At 45.8% G+C, this 16,291-nt stretch overlaps 1 protein-coding gene across 1 annotated transcript in view; it reads right to left on the minus strand.

The window, feature by feature from the left end:
• Nek11 (NIMA related kinase 11) overlaps positions 1–16,291 on the minus strand; it is a 203,760-nt gene that overhangs the window by 18,805 nt on the left and 168,664 nt on the right. Inside the window, exon 15 of the mRNA XM_050139439.1 lies at positions 8,909–9,005. Within this exon, the coding sequence (XP_049995396.1) occupies positions 8,909–9,005 (97 nt within the window). The remainder of the gene's footprint in view (positions 1–8,908; positions 9,006–16,291) is intronic.

Consider the following 16,291-nt stretch of genomic DNA (forward strand, 5'->3'; position numbering starts at 1 on the left):
AAGAAGCCTGGCCTGAACAAATGAGATGCTATCAAAATATGTCCTGACACAGGACAGCAAGCAGAAGGGGACGGAGTGTGAGCAGAGGTGGTCCTGCCTGCCACATTTAGAATAACATTCCTTCCATTCACCCTTCCCTTATCACCAATCCAGCAGGGTTGCCATGTGCTAACAACCACCAAGTCAGTGACCAGGCTCCAGAGCGTGCTTCCGGGCACATAAAATGCTCACGGTGACAACAAGGCTCCACTAGAATTTCTGATGGACCTCGCCTTCTTTGTCACCCAGCTCTCTTCCCAACCCCCCTGGGCAGTGCTTACCAGTATTGGGTTTTAACCAGATTTAACCATACTCTCAGACATCTTGATCTGTAGCCTGCCACTTCTGAAATGTCAGGCAGTGGAAAAGTTTAGAATTCTGTGAATATCACCTAGTTGTTGATAAGACAGGAGGCCTGCCCATCCCATATGTAGAAGGCATGAGCGACAGGCAATAGCAGGTGTCTGGTTTAGTGCACTCCCCGCACAGAGGAAGGTGTCAAGAGCAAGCCTCATTCCACATCACATTTCACAAACACAGCTTTGGTTTGGCTCAGAACCTGAACCGACACTAGTACAAACTTCATGTCCTCCTCGGGGCAAACATTTTCTTAACAAGTGTACTGCTAAACCATGATGCTTACAAGCCATTGGTACCACACCAGACACCACGGATCAAGCTGCTGAGGACAGTGAAGGCCACAGGCTTCTCACCTGCAGTGTAACCCTCCTTGTTGAGCTCTTACTGTGATCGACCGTGAAGGGACAATTTCAACAACAGGTGAATGAGCTACTGAATGCTGGACCAATTACTGCATCGGACCTCAGTGCTGCTTATGGAACCTTCTCATGCCTGCCACAGCCTCTAAAGAGCTGACTTCAGTCCTCTCTGCCAGGGCTGCTTTCTGACCTTGGTAAGATATCTCAAACAGTTTATAAGCAAGTTCAATGAAACTTCCAGAAATGTATTCATAGTTTCTCCCTCCTTCTCTCACCTGTGCCCTCACACAGCACTGAGGGAAGGCTCTGCAGACATAAGACCTACTGCCATCTGGCAATGTCACACAAGGGGAAGATGAACCAGTGTGCAGCATTGGGAGGTGCACACGCTGTTCCAGCTGTGCTTGCACAGGGACCTTGATGGCTGTGGCCCATTCCACATACCAGCGTGATAGGCAGCCTCTCCTCTTCAACAAAGACCATATATATACATATATATATGTATATATATATGTATATGAGGCACTAGGGAGATGGCTCAGTGAAAGAAGTGCTTGTTGTGCAAACATGAGGTCCTAGGTTCCAATCCCCAGCATATGCTTTTACATCCAGTGCTGGGGAGTCAGAGCCAAGTGAGCCGTCGATCTTTCTGGTCATTCAGTCTAGCCACAGCCATGATGACCTCCAGGCTCAGTGGAAGACCTTGCCTCAAAATACAAGGTGATCTCAGCCTAGCTCAAACCTTCAGGACTTTTTCATGGCTTCCCAGTATCAGGTTGAGTCTTGGTAGAGTAGATCTAATCCCTAGAAGTCTCAGTTGTGTGACAGTGGAGGCTACTTTTATTGTGCCTAGGTACTAAGAGCTCTTGACAGTTATAAAAACCTGGAAAATCTCTTGCATTAAAACCAGAAGTCTCGCCTCAGAATCTGCTAGGTGGCAAATTCCTTTAATGGAACCCTCGGGACTAAATGATTTAGGAACAAATGCTAGCGAGGTGCCAGGCACTAACTCAAAACCTGCCTCTTGGTGTAATAATTCAAAGAGGGACAAAGGGATTCAGAAGCGCAGACTCCAACACCTGCCAAGTTCTTCATCTAGACTCTTATCCACTGTCCCAGTCACAGTCTATGATAAAATAGTTACTCCACCTACGTGACATTTCGGAAAAGGAAATACATCTGCAGACAGCAGATGGAGGCCTCCAGGGACAGGATGTGATGGACGGATCTGACCCACGAGGAGACACCGGGAAAGAATTTGGGAGGAGATCGCACTGTTCCTTAATCTTGACTGTGCTGTCAAAACTGATGGAACTATGAACTTAGAAGTGTAAATGGCAATGGAATTTTATATTTTACAGAAGTAGAAGTGGTGCTACTGCCAAAACTCAGAACTGCATGTTAAAGGGGCCCAGAAGGCTCACTGGATATCAAGAATACATCTTCCTTATTAAAATACATGCAAACAGCCATATTTTAAGTCCTAAAAATTTGAGAGCCATAACAAATACATTAATATGAATATATTTTATGTGTCATTTGACTTTTGTTATGATGTGTCATTGGTAACAAACATTCCCAACTTTGGTGTGACATGACTCTCCAGACAGTTTGTTACAAGGCAAGTTCTGATTCGGGAGCGGCAATTCCAGACGCCTGCATTTGTCATAGCTCATGCTGTTACGAGGTCTGGGACACTAACGAGACCATTGGCTGTGGAAAGCTGAGGCTAAAAGAACAGTCTATTGAGGTGGAATGAACCCTTCTTGCCGCAGCCTATGTGAGCCAAAGGACCCATCTGTTGGTGACAGTATCTCACTCTCCTCAGAGGTGAGTACTGCCTAGCTGCCACTGCACAGGGTCTTCTTCTCCAGACGCAGCCTAGACACCGACATGGGCCAAATCTAGCTTATGGTTGTAAAAAGGTTCTTCTCAACACACATTTAGAAACCTTGCCCTAGCACAGAGGTTTTAGGCAGTGAATACACACATACACACATACACACATACATACATATTAAGTAGCAGGATCTTTGGATGTACATGGAAATTGCTCAGCAAAAAGAAGTCCATACTGATTTCTTGTCATTCTTCCAACATTCCAATGGCTTTGAGGCCTATTCCCAAAAGAGGACATTCATTTTTGGAGTGGCCTCCCATACAGGAGCAAGAAGAGGCCGTGGCAGAAAGCGAGGTGCTAGAAGATGAAAAATGGTTTAGGTTACATAGTCACTGCCTTCCTGATAGTTTCCTACCAAACTGGCATTAATGCTTTGTCTAAAGCTATGTGTGTCTTTACAAATAGCTTCTTCACTGGCAGATGCCCTCAGGTTAAAAACATCTCTCAGCAGACCAACCCTTGACTATACTTCAGATACTTGGCTTGAGGCTTTCCAATAGGAAGCAAACACACAGGTATGAGGGGCTCACTATAAGCCACCAACAGCTATTAAATGCTTGTAAATGTCCATAAACCACAAGGAGTGAAGGAAGCCCGTGTGAGTTAAGTCCCGAGTGAATGTGGAGGCTAATACGGCACAGCAATGCCAAGGAACCTAACCCCAGACCCCTGGATGAATGGCAAAGCCTTGCCCTGGGGTGAGTCTCAAGAAATGGCAAACCCTTCCTTGGGGATCCAAGTGTGAGTGTCAATAGTGTGTCTAGAAAACATCCATCATGGCTTTCTCCTCCAGGACATTTATGGCCTGAAGACTGCTCCCTACAGAGACTGCTTCTGCCTAGATCAGCAAAGACTACCCTTGCTGTAGCTGTGCAACAATCTGCCTCTGTTCAAATCTAAGCCATAACACGCTGGGCATCCAAGGCCCTACAGCTTCTCCATCAGAGGGTCCCGACCACCAGACTCAGCAAGTCTGTGTCTGTGCAGTCATCTTTTCTTTATTCCTTTGATGTCCCATTCAGGCCTATCCCTGGACCTGAGCTGAACATGACAATAATCTGTGTTCAGCGTATTGTCATGTTTTTTCGAAGCACCTTAAAAACAGGCCTCTGAGGTCATCACACGTACAGGAGAGAAACCTAAGGCGCAAAGATGTTGTGAGACTCTTCCAAGCACGCACGCTGATCATTGGTGCCATAGTTTGACTTCTGCTGCTATGGCCAAACACTGTGACCTACAGCAGCTTAGGACAAGAAAGGGTTTGCTTGACTTAAATGTCTAGGTCACAGTCCATCACTAAGAAAAGTCAGCACAGGAACCCAAGCAGGACTTGAAATAGAAAGCAAGGTCAATGCTCCTTGCTGATTGGCTTCCACACTCAGTTCCTTCTAAGCTAACTTTCTCATACACCCTAGGAGCACCTGCTCTGGGAATGGTGCTGCCCACAGTTGGCTCTTCTACAACAAGACAGTCAAGCAATCCCCTTCAGGCAAATCTGAATATGAGCCATCCTTCAGTTGAGACTCAAGCTGACAATGAAGTTAACTAGGACAAGCGGCAAGCAGGCTTATGAATCCAATCACCGCGTCCCCTCACCCCCCTCGACTACTGCCCTCGGGTTGACTTTGTGTTGAACACTGAATATGCTAAGTCACCTAGGTGGCACCTGTGGGCACTCACACACAATTTGCTCATGTTTGTGTGTGTGCGTGTATGTGTGTTTCTCCACAGACAGCCTGCTTACTTCTCTTTTTAAATTACACACGTCAATCTCAAGAGCACACCCCTCCAAACCTGTATATTAATCTCCATCCTGAGTTGACACCCCAAGGGTTCAGCTGTAGAAATAATGTTACCACTTGGCAGACCAGGAAGCGGAATCTTAGAAAATCATGGTCCACACCTATAATCCCATCACTCATTCAGCAGACGGAGGCAGAAGGATAGTGAGTTTCATGCCAACCTGATGATAACAGGTTGTCTCAAACAGAACAAAGAAAGAAACTCACTCAGCAAAGGTTGAGAAACCACCTATTTTAGTAAAGCCAAGGACTTGACCAAAACTGGCTCCCTGGCAGTCTCTCCTCCCTTCTTTTCACCTCTCTGAATCCCAGTCCTCTGGGAGCAGCTGACCAGCACCGAACAAACTCCATGGTTTAGGTTTGCGTGTGCCCACGTGTGTGTATGTATGTGTGTGTGTGTGCACTTTCATTTTGTTTTGGTATTTCTGTATGTTATTTTTTGCTTGCTTTCTTTGGCCTTATTTTTATATTTTTTTGAGAGAGAGAACATATGAAGTTGTGTAGGTTGGTGGATGGGGAGGCTCTGGAAGGAATTGGGGAAGAGGAAAGAATGCAATCAAAATATATTGTATGCAATTAGATATGGGTATCAATCCATGATCGAATCTAGACAAAAGTGTCAGCACAATGCACCCAAGGCCAGTGTATAAAACTGTTCAGCTGAGTGGCTAAATGGTTAATGATTTTACATCAATGTTTGGAGTTGATTTGTTGTGTTGAGTGATGGATATTTTCAACATGTAAATGAAGCCTTTTATGCTTTTTATTTTAAAACCAATAAATGATAATCAGTAGTAACTTATCAAATATATATATATAATGCAAAATTAAAAAAAAAACTAACAAGAGAACAACCTACCAATGTAATGAAATAACTAGAATGAACTTTGGTCAGTTCAATTTGGCAAAGTCTCTTTGATTTGAATTATTTGAAGTATTCTTTAATATGCTAAGGAACGGGACATTCTGTGCAATGCAAAAAGTAATGACGTATTAAATGACAAAAACCCTCATGACCATGAGTGAAATACGTCAGCCACTGTCTTTCTCTTTAAAGATCATCAGTTGAGAGACTAGTAAATCTTTCTCTTCTTTCTCATCAGGAGAGATGGAGGTAGGAAGAGATGCGAAAAGGAGCCCCAAGTCCCCCACTTCTAGTTCCTGGGACTCAGTTGTTGTCATGGTAACTGAGTTACCCTGTGCGTACCCTGTTGTAGGCCGTACCCTGTTGTAGGCAGAACTCACAAACACAGCTTTCTATTTGGAAATCATTCAGCAAGTTTTCTTTCAAGCAGTGATTGGGATGACACAATCTATTGCAAGAACAATTCCTAAGCAATCTGCCTGGGAAACAATTCTCCCTCACCTTCCCTAACTATTGCTCATCTAGGCGATAGATTTCAGAGGGAAATTCAGTTGTAATACTGGTAGTATGGGCCAGGAAAACACACAGTTCACAGGCCAATTCCACCCCCTCTTACATTCATACAGCCTGTGAATTAGGAATTGTCTTGTTTTCAGCAGTTGGGAAAAAAAATTGAACTGTGGCCATAGCTCACTGGCAGAGCCCTTGCCTTAACATGCTCAGGCTTTGGATTCAATCACCAGCACTACAAAAAGAAAAAAAAAACAGTAAAGAAAGGAAAAATCCTTGTGAGGTCTGAAAATTATACAAAATTAACATTTGCTCTTAAAAATAATGTGGCCAAGAAAGATGGCCATGTACAATTATTGCCTGTGGTTGCTTTTGTGTTGTAGGACAAAAGTTGAGAAACTGCAGGCTTGTGAAGCCTAAAAACATTTACTATGTATTCCATGGTGGGGAAGGGATGCTGGACTCGGACCTACAGACATGGACCAGATGGGAGGGGTTAGAGTAGGAAGTTAAGCACCTCCAGTCACAAGACCTGTCACAGGAGCTTGGGATGGAGATCCGGGCATCTTCTGGCCAGTGCTCCTGAGCCCATCTACCACTGCACATACTTTTGTGAAGGAGGCCAATTGAAATGCATCTGTTTGAATGCTGTGCTCCCCCAAAACACACAGTGAAAATCAACCCTATTACCACTATATGAAGAACTGGGCCTATCTGGGATCTGGTGAGGTTACAGAAATTCAGCTGTCATGAAGAGGTTTACCGAGCTGATAAAATGGCTGGAGGGAACCGGCTAGGCCCCTTGTTTACCGTTCTGTCCCTTCTGCCCTATGAGTATATGGCACTGAAGTGCCATCTGGGAAACAGAAACTGAGCCCTCACCAGGCAGTGAACAGGCCGGTGCCTCAATCTCGGACTTCCGCACTCACAAGAGAGTTCTGTGTTTACAAAGAACCAAGTTTGAACTATTTCTCTACAGAAACACAAGAGGACAGACAGAATTTGTTTCCAGATGTCACAGCTATCTCAACATGCGTGCAGCTTTGGGACAGGCTAACAGGTGGAGGCTAGACTGTGAAGTGCTATCCTGATGAAGGGCCAGAGAAGAAAGCCGTAGAGAACCTCAGGCTGCTCACAGATGGTCTCAGCTCATGAACCGAGTACTGAGTGCAAGGTGGATAGCAAGGACTGCTCTGATGCCAACCCAGAAGGAAGCCGCCATTAGAAACGAGAGGCAAAGTTGCCCTCATTATAAAGAGGCAAAACCCTTGGCTGAACTGCAGCCATGTTCAAGTTCGTTAGAAGTAAGAACTTTTGCTGCTGCCGAAACATCATATTTAGAAGAAGAAATCTTTAGGCAAAGTGTGACGGTGGAGGCATAATTTTTGTGACTACTTGTAGGAAAGTGTGAGAAGAGAAAAGTGTGTTAAAAATGGTATTTCTCAGCCGGGCAGTAGTGGCGCACACCTTTAATCCCAGCATTCGGGAGGCAGAGCCTGGTGGATCTCGGTGAGTTCAAGGCCAGCGTGGTCTACAGAGGGAGTTCCAGGACAGCCTCCAAAGCTACAGAGAAATCCTGTCCCCCCCACCAAAAAAAAAAAAGAAAAAAAAGTATTTCTCAGCCTGATCATATAAAATAATAATAATAAAGTATGTTTGGTAGAGAATACCAATAGTATATCCAAATAAATATTTGGTAAGATTTGTTTGAATAGAACAATGGAAGAATTATCCCAAAGGCATCGCAGAGATCTTCCAAGGTCCATCCCCACTACAGGGTATCAGGGACTTGGGATAACAGTTTCATAGGGGAAGCCCAGACCTCACAGAACTACAGATCTGCTGCCCATCACTGACTCAAGTTTCGGCTTCATGTATTTGCCACAATGTTGCGTGGCTCAAGTGGGCCCAGATGGAGCCTTGGCCACTGCTGTGGTAGGAACACACTCTACCTCTGGCAGGGTCTGTGCAGCTAACTCTTCAGATTCACAGAGTGTGAGATCTATGGGGAGGAGACACAGTTACCTTCACCTAGGTTCAAAGTATGTACTGGAGAACCTTCAAGCCCAGGTAGAGAATTGTTTCAGGGGTAGGGCTGCTACACCCAAGGCAGTATCTGGTGGAACTGTGGGACTAAGGCCACGCTAGTGCTACCAGCACGTGACACCAGCCTGGGAAAGGTGGAGGCCTGGGAAAGGCTGTAACATGGGCCTTTCTGTCCTGCTATGTCTAGAAGATGGGACTCAGAGTCATAGATTATTCTTAAGCCTTGAGATTACTTTTACTGGGCTGGGAAAATAGTTCAGTTAGTCAGAAGATTACCTTGAAAGCATGAGGACCTAAAAATTTAACCCCCAGCACACACATTAATACACCCAGGTGTGATAGTAGCTGTTTGTAATTCCAATACTGGGGAGGTGGAGACGGGGGATCCCTAGGACTGGATGTTCAAGTAGCTTAGCCCAGAGTGATTCCCTGGCTGAGGAGATACCTACCTCAAAAAATATGGCAGATGATGCCTGAGGAGGACACACACACACACACACACACACACACACACACACACACACTGTACTTTTTTGGTCTTACTGGACTGGGGACTTGCTTGGGTCCAGTTGCCCTGTCCTCTGTGGCATTCTTCCCTTTTGAGATGGGCAAGTCTCTTGCAGGCCTACTGCACCACTGTTCTGGAAGCACCTGACACCTTTACTTCCACAGTGCCACAGGCTGGAAGGGAAAGAGCCACGGGGCTTCTGGTAGTGAATGAGATTAAGGCCTTTACAAAAGATGGACCATGTGGTGCTTCTGCCCTTCGGCCAATCACCATGACAGGATGGAGTGGCAAGGTACCATCTTGAAAGCAGAGATGGCCAACCATCACCAGACAAGGGAACTGCTGGAACCTTGCTGTTTGTCCTCCCAGTCTGCCCAGTTGATGGAAATGTCTGCACTGTTTAGAAATAATCCAGCGTCGGGCATTTTGTTATACCGCACAAAGGAACTAAGGCAGCATCGCATCGCCGGATCACACATTGGCTGCTGTGTCCTTGGGGACAGCCAGCACACTACTTACTCCTTCATGTGTTTCATCTTGGTCCTGGCCATGGCGCTGTTGAAAACTGATGGTCTGGGGGACATGTCTGCGGCCGCCCTGGTAACGGTCCTTGTGTCTGAAATACAAATGCACAGCCCTCACTGACTTCATCAGCTCTCCCACAAACCCAAGGTGACAGCCAAGGGCAACCAGAGAAGAGAAGCTAATCCACCTTTGCCACAGGAAACGCTCCATTAATTAGAGAGTAATTCAATTACCACATGCACAATAATGAGATTTATTGCAAATAATAAGAGTTTTTAAGGTTTTGAGATGCACCAAGTTTCAACCACCAACCCTCTTTCAGAAAATTGTTTAAACGCAGCATCATTATTTAAAAGGTGGGTCCTTTATATTAGAAAACTCAGGAACTGCATCTGTAGAGCCAAAATTCTGGGGGATTTTGGGTCAGTCTCTCTTAACAGGAGAGCTATGCATTTAACTAACAGAAATGTCTGCTAATAAGCACGCCTTTCCCCGTATCTCCTCGTCACTCTTGGTCACTAGCTCTTTGCTGCAATAAAAAGCAGAATGCGGACAGGGGCCACCTGCAGTGCCGAGTCCAGCAGAACGGAGGAGGTCAGAGCCGGCACAAAGGTGAAAAACAACAGGGCAGAGATCAGGGTGGGTGTTTCAAACCGGCACAGGACTGCAATGTTATGATTGGTTATTTCATTCCACGTTTTCCTTGACCCTTTCACTCTGCCAAACACCAAGAGTGAAATTTGGGAAAACGGAGATTTCAGAGTGGTTACCTGGCCTACCTGATCTTTGCTCTGGCTGTCCTGTCATCATTCTCTGTCCTCAGGGCTCAATGGCCAGACCCTCCTGAGTATTTTTGAACCTGGCGTCTCCAGGTTCCTCCAAGGCCTCTGCTTTGGCCTCTCCAAGTAATTGTACTATTGGTGTTCTCAAAGGTCTCATTACTCCCCCAACACTACAACAGCAGGAAGACATGTTTTTCACCAATCTTGTACCCATACAAGTAAGCCTGCTGGTCTGTCTATAAACATTTGGCTGCCTGGTTGTAGGTTTCTGCATCTTTATGGTCATTGTTAAGGAAGTGAGATCTCTCATGGATGAGAGCTGTGATAAACTCTGCTAGGAAACTTCTTCCCAAGAGACCCCTTGGGCCCTTGCAAAACACTCTAGAGCTAAAACACCCTGGGGCAGCATAACTTCCCATTCAAAAGCCGAACCTGCACTGGAGAGATGGTTCACCGTGTAAGAGCATCAGCTGCTCTTACAGAGGAGTAAGCTCAGTTCCTAGCACCCACATGGAGGCTCCCAACCACCCACCTGTGACCCCAGATCCAGAGAATCAAACACTCTCTCCTGGCCTCTCTGGGCATGAAGGCATGAAGGTAGGATGCACGCATCCATGCCGGCAGAACACCCATACACAACAAACCACAAGTTAAGGCGCTGGAGCTCACTCAAGGGCGAGGGCTCTGTGCTTCCACAGAGTGGGCTCCCCAGTCAGCCCTGCGCTTTGCCTCCACGGGGCTGGGAGAGAAATTCTGTTCCCTTAGGAGCATTGCTAAGATACCGCCCACCCATTGGTAAAAATCATTCCCATTCACCAGCTACATCCATGGGAAGACCCAGGCTCCTTCCCAGTGAACCTTACAGAAACATGGCTGATTTGAGCGCAGCTCAAGGAAGCGAGGACCAATTGCTGTTTTATTTTCATTCATATTTTAAAGTGTAAAAATAAACTAAATGTAGATCCTAGTTTCTTTCCACATATATTCTCCTTTTGGGTGGACCCCGAGGGCACGGGCTGTGCTCTGAACTTGTTGTTCTTATAGATTTTGTAGGGATGACATTTATTCTGCATAACCTGATGAGGCTCTGCTTTTTCCTCGGGGTCGATCCCTGGGCACAGAATTATTGGCTCTCTAGGCTTGAACTTTGAAGAGGACACATTCCAATTAATGAAACAGCCTGTTTCTGTCCTTCCCAGTTCCTGACCACGTGTCTTCACGGTACAGCCACACGTAATGACAACTCACTGTTACCCCCTCTATTCCTGCCAGGACAAACAACTGTCCCCAGGCAAAGCTGGGGGCGGGAAAGAGGGAGGCTTAGGAGTTCAGTTTATAAAAGCATAGGTCTTGTTTGAACCTGAAAGGTTACTAAGCATATCACAAGCATGTTCCAGGTGAACTCAAAATCAGTTCTGCCAAGAGTGAGCGGTAAGCTCCATCCCCCTCATCAGGAAAGGGCTGGCAAGTCCCAAAGGCTTATATAGCTGAAGGTCAAAGCAATTTCCAGGAGCGCTATGGGCTATTTCAAGCTGGCCACTCTTGGCATTGCTGGGGAGGTTGCTAGCTCTCAAGTCCAGAGGTAGAAAAGGGGGCAAAGTGAGTTCAAGCCGTAGGGTTGGCCAAGCATGGCACTCAGTAAACAAGTCCTTCTCCTTGCTTCTTACTGGGCAGTCTTTTCCTCCTCTCCACCCTGCAGTCTCACAGGGACAGTGGTGGTTTTATGTCCAAGAAGAAAGATGACACATTTAAGAGTCATGGCAGAAATAATCGAGACATCCTCTGACCAGTCACTGAATCCAAATGCTAATTTGGTGTGACTTGCCAGAGCTCCTGTTTAAAATGCACATTTATAAGGAACGGGTCTGGATGGAGCTGGGGATTCCATATTCCTACTAAGTATCCATGTGGTGCTGAGGCTACTGGTCATGAGGTGCATTTTGAGCAGCAAGGCTCGTAGAGCAAGCTACATGATGCAGGGACCAGTGCAACCTGGCAACAGGCAACACAGGACTCACTCAGGAAGCAAGCTAGCGCTGTCTGGGCTTCTGCAGCCCTCTCTGGACTCATCATGGTGCTTTATTTATTCATTTTTTCCATTAAAGTTTTCTTTTACTCTTTTTAGCTAAATATTTAATGTCCCCCTTTCCCTCAGGAATTAGTGACATTCAGGGAGGTCTGGGAGTCCCTCTGGTCCTTGACTCTACCCCACCTACACCCAAGCCCTCTGAAGACGGTGACAATGATAATGGGGAGCAGGTGGTGGCAGATCTATCTTCTCAGGGAGGTGAGCTGAGGAGAGGCATCATGTAAGCAAGACTTTTAACACTCTGGCATAGTACATCAGATGTCACTCACAAAACACACATCCAATGACGTTTTGTCATTAAACCCGGTTCCCACCTAAACCTGTGGTCCTGTGTAACTGCCCGAGCCACACACTGAAGCCCTAATCCTGGAGTTCCTCCTTAAAGGTTTTTTTTTTTTAAAAAAAAAAAAAAGGAAGAATCTTTATTGTCTCTGTTGGTTTTAAATTAATTTTCTCTTACTAGACTTCAAGAGAAGTTCCATGCATATAGAAAATAGTACGTGTGACACACACACACGTGTCAGGAGCAGCTGCACTGTCGAGAGTCTCTTAGGGCAGCTGGAAGCTCTCCCTCCTGTCAAGGGAACCCATGCACAGAGACAACTGGCTGGGAGTCCCAAGCATTACATGATTGTAGGCAAAGGCATCGTGACGTCTCTTTGCTTTCCTGCGAAATACAGAATGATGAAGATTCCAACACCTGCACACCCCGTGGAGATGTTTTAAAAATGAGGTGAAAACACAAGGCCAGGGAGAAGCACTGAGCACGCAGAAGCAGTGCATGCAGAGCTCAGCTCGTGACAGTGTGATCAGGATTCCTCCTGCTCCTGTGGTCTCTCCTGGGCAGAGATACCTTCCCTGTGGAGGCGATGGCTTGATGGTGCTCAGTTTTACCAGGAGAGATGTTCTCCTCTCATCTCTTCCTCCAGAGTGACCTTGATCATAAAACCCAAGCCTGCGCCTTCGCTGCCCCCCCCCCCAAGCATCCTGCACGTGGGCCGGAAAGAGCTGATACAGGCACTGCAGGGGTAGATATTTTGGCTGCAATCTCACTGAAGCACCCAGGACATTGCTTACTCAGGAATCCTTGCAGACACCACCTTGGGTGTGCCAGTCTCTTAGAACATTCCCACCTAACTTCCCTGAAGTTCCCAAGGTATATTCAGATACTAGCAGTTTCTTGACGGAAATCAGCTTTTTGTCTAAAACTTTAAAGCAAGTCCTCATGGCCCCCATTTCTTCTCCTTTTTTGGAATGGGAAATGATAGAACAGGGGTCTGTTTTTCTGAAAAGGGACAGGTAATCACCACTTTAGAATGTGCGGGCCATACAATCGCTGTCATATTCATTCATCTCTACTGTCCTAGCATAAATTCAGCCATAGGTACAAGTTCAAGAATAAACATTGCTATGTTCTAGCAAAATTTCACTCACAAGAACAGGCAGTGAGCTAGGTTTGGCCTGCTGGCCACAATTTGCTGACCTCCGACCTCAGTGATGGCAAATCATCATGGTGGTGGCTGTAGAACTCCTCCAGGCAAACACTTCATTTAACCAATGGTCGAGACTGAGGTAAGGAGAACACATGAGACTTGCCCAACACTGCAGAGTCAGAAATGGAAGATTCTGGGCTAGAACCACAGTTATCCAATTCCCCCAAAGAGTATTCATTCTAATTCCCTCTTTATGGATTCTGATGTAGTGATTTAATCAAATTCAGATCATCCGACAAAAATCCTACTCCAAAGGCTGAAATACAGGCAAAACATCTGCCACCTCACCCTTGCCCTCCCTGGTGGCAAGCCACGAGCTCTTACCAGAAGGCCCATGTATCAGTGGAGAACCAGTGAAACTACTCCACTCTGCTGAGAGGATTAGCTGACTCCAGCTTTGGGAAGATTTTTTTTTTTGAGCTTTTCCTATAATGATAGTGAATTTAGAATTGCGATAGAACTGCCAAAAATTGGCAAAGCAGGCTGCTGCCTATCTTTGCTGTCACCCCAATACCCCAAAGAGGGAAAGCACTGCTCAGAGCTACTCTCGAGGAAGAATGGATGTGCTGCCTTGGTTGTAGACAACCTCCAATCGTGGTAGAAAGAATACTCTTTGGGGGAATTGGATAACTGTGGTTCTAGCCCAGACTCTTCCCTTTCTGACTCTGCAGTGTTGGGCAAGTCTCATGTGTTCTCCTTACCTCAGCTTTCTAGAACAGCATAAAGTTGCCTCTTTCAAGCTGTGCCCTTCCAGGTGACTGACGGTGGCAGAAACAGAAAGCTGGCCCTGAGGTCTTTCAGGACAAGTGAGGGCTCTGAGCTCCCCATGGGTCTGGACGGGGTCTGTCAAAGCTGCAGTTCTGCTTAGCTTCCCATCTGCCTCGTCCTGTGTCCCTTCCTCTTGTGACTCCAAGGATCAAAGACACTCCCATAGAAATGTCCTACCCAGTCCACTTTGTGTCAGAGGTTGCGTCTTGCAGAAGCTAGCTCCCTAAACATGGCAACTGGGTTGAAGGAAGTAGGGGGTGGAGAATGGAGATTAAAAGCAACAGTACAGAGGATGGTGTCATTTCTGCCAACCGTATCCATTCCAGCTCTTTCAGACAATTACGTGTTGACACAGAATAGAAGCCACCAAATAAGGAGGTCGAAGGCAGCCCTGGCACAGCAACTGTGTCAAAGTCCAGCACAGTAGGAGTCTTGGAGAGAAAAGCCAACAGGAGGAAAGGGAATTAAAATGATCTAGGTGACAACAATCTCCAGTGCCTTTTACTAGGAGGGACCTGAGATGCAGCAGATGAGTGTGTGGGTGGGGTAGGAGTCCTGACTCTGTGACTCGGTTTCCCCATCTGTGCAAATAAAGCTACCTGTTAGGATTGTGATAAAACTTAAACAAGTCTCTCCTTGTGTGTACATTTGTGTACATTATTGTTGGTAAAGGCCAAAGAAAAATTTACACCACTTCCCTCATCCCTAGGGCACCCGCCACTGGGCACCTTCTCAAAAACAAATAGCACCCCAGTGTCTATACCAACATCAAGTTGTTGGGGGGGGGGGAGTAGGTCAGCCTGAAAAGTAAACTTGCCTGCCATCTCACAGGGATGATGGTAAATATCAGAAGACAGAAAATGCATAAACTGTCTAGTTTTTATGTGGATGTTTCCCACCTTAAGCTTTCAACCGAATCTTATAGAGGATTGAAAAGAAAAAGAGAACTAGTTAGGGCTTTGGGAATTTTCTTCTCTCTTGAATCTACTAGACGTGACTTCTAAGACTAGCTTGTATCGATAAAAAGAGAAGAGAAAGTTCCTGGTTTTAGATTAATGCCTTGTAATCAAATGTGGGTACCAGACAGGGAGAGATGAGGAAGTCAGATTGTAACTTCTCCCATCGCACAATAGCTAGCCTAGCATGTGAGAGTTCAGGATTCTATTCTGCCAGTGTGGACACACTTAACTTTGAAAACTAACGCTGCTATTCTGGAGCCTTGGGTTGGATTAGCTGGAAGACTAATACAAAAATCATGCCATTATCTCCCTCTCTTTCAGTTGAAAAAAAAAATCAGTCAAGTCAAACATGTCCACTGAAGACCGACTGGAAAATGCAGAGAAGGCAAGAAGTTCAGAGAAAAAGCACTTGGCTGTTTCTAGGGTGTACATGTGCCTGCAAGGGTGTGCTTACATCAGATATTGTTTTCATGCATCATTTCTGTGAGTATGTCATGCTGCACAGAACTTTGGTTGGAGGTGTATTAGCCACAGTTGCTTAGCATTTCTTGTGACCCTAGTTCTCTGCTGGAATATATAACTCTGTGTATTTGTGCATGTCTATTTTTACTCATGACTCTGAGATAAAGTTAAGTTTTTAAACAAAGGCTGTCTAGGTCAAAATATTTAATTCTTATTATAATGTATATGTGGGAAGAAAAATATTTTTCTAAGTTGTGAATATCAAAATTTGAATATAAGGCACTTCTATTAAGATTTGGCTCAATTTACCAAAATGTCTCCAATATAAGTGCTTTTGAAGGCCTTAGCTAGCAAGGACAGCATATCTGTCCCTGGTTTCGAATCCTGTTGGTTCCTGAAGTGTGGTCCTGGGCATCAGCAAGACTAGTTAATAATATAGCCTCCTGGGCTGCTACTGTGTCAGAGTCTCTTGGGGGAGGGGTGAAATAGCCATCTAACGGGTCTGATGCTCTCAGCAGCTCGAGAAACACACTGGCGCATCCCATTGGCCTCTCGCAGTGTGCTCAGTGTATCTTGTCGGGATGCCAACATATCTATCCACCTGGGAGCTCCCTGACAGCATGAGCACCAGAGCCATCTGACACTCCCATCTGTACCCTGCGATGGCTTTGTATCAACAAGTGGTCCACACGCGTTTCAGAACTAAGCGGCTTTCAGTTGAGCGTAGCTTCATGCATGTTTCTAAGTTTCCACACGAAGCAGTGTAACACTGTGATGGTCATCTCAACAGTCATTGGACCGAACAGAGGGAAGCTGTGGGATAA

Source organism: Alexandromys fortis, unplaced genomic scaffold (genome assembly GCF_014885135.2).
Source record: "Alexandromys fortis isolate MF-2015 unplaced genomic scaffold, M_Fortis_MF-2015_v1.1 scaffold_36, whole genome shotgun sequence".
Classification (NCBI taxonomy): Eukaryota; Metazoa; Chordata; class Mammalia; order Rodentia; family Cricetidae; genus Alexandromys; species Alexandromys fortis.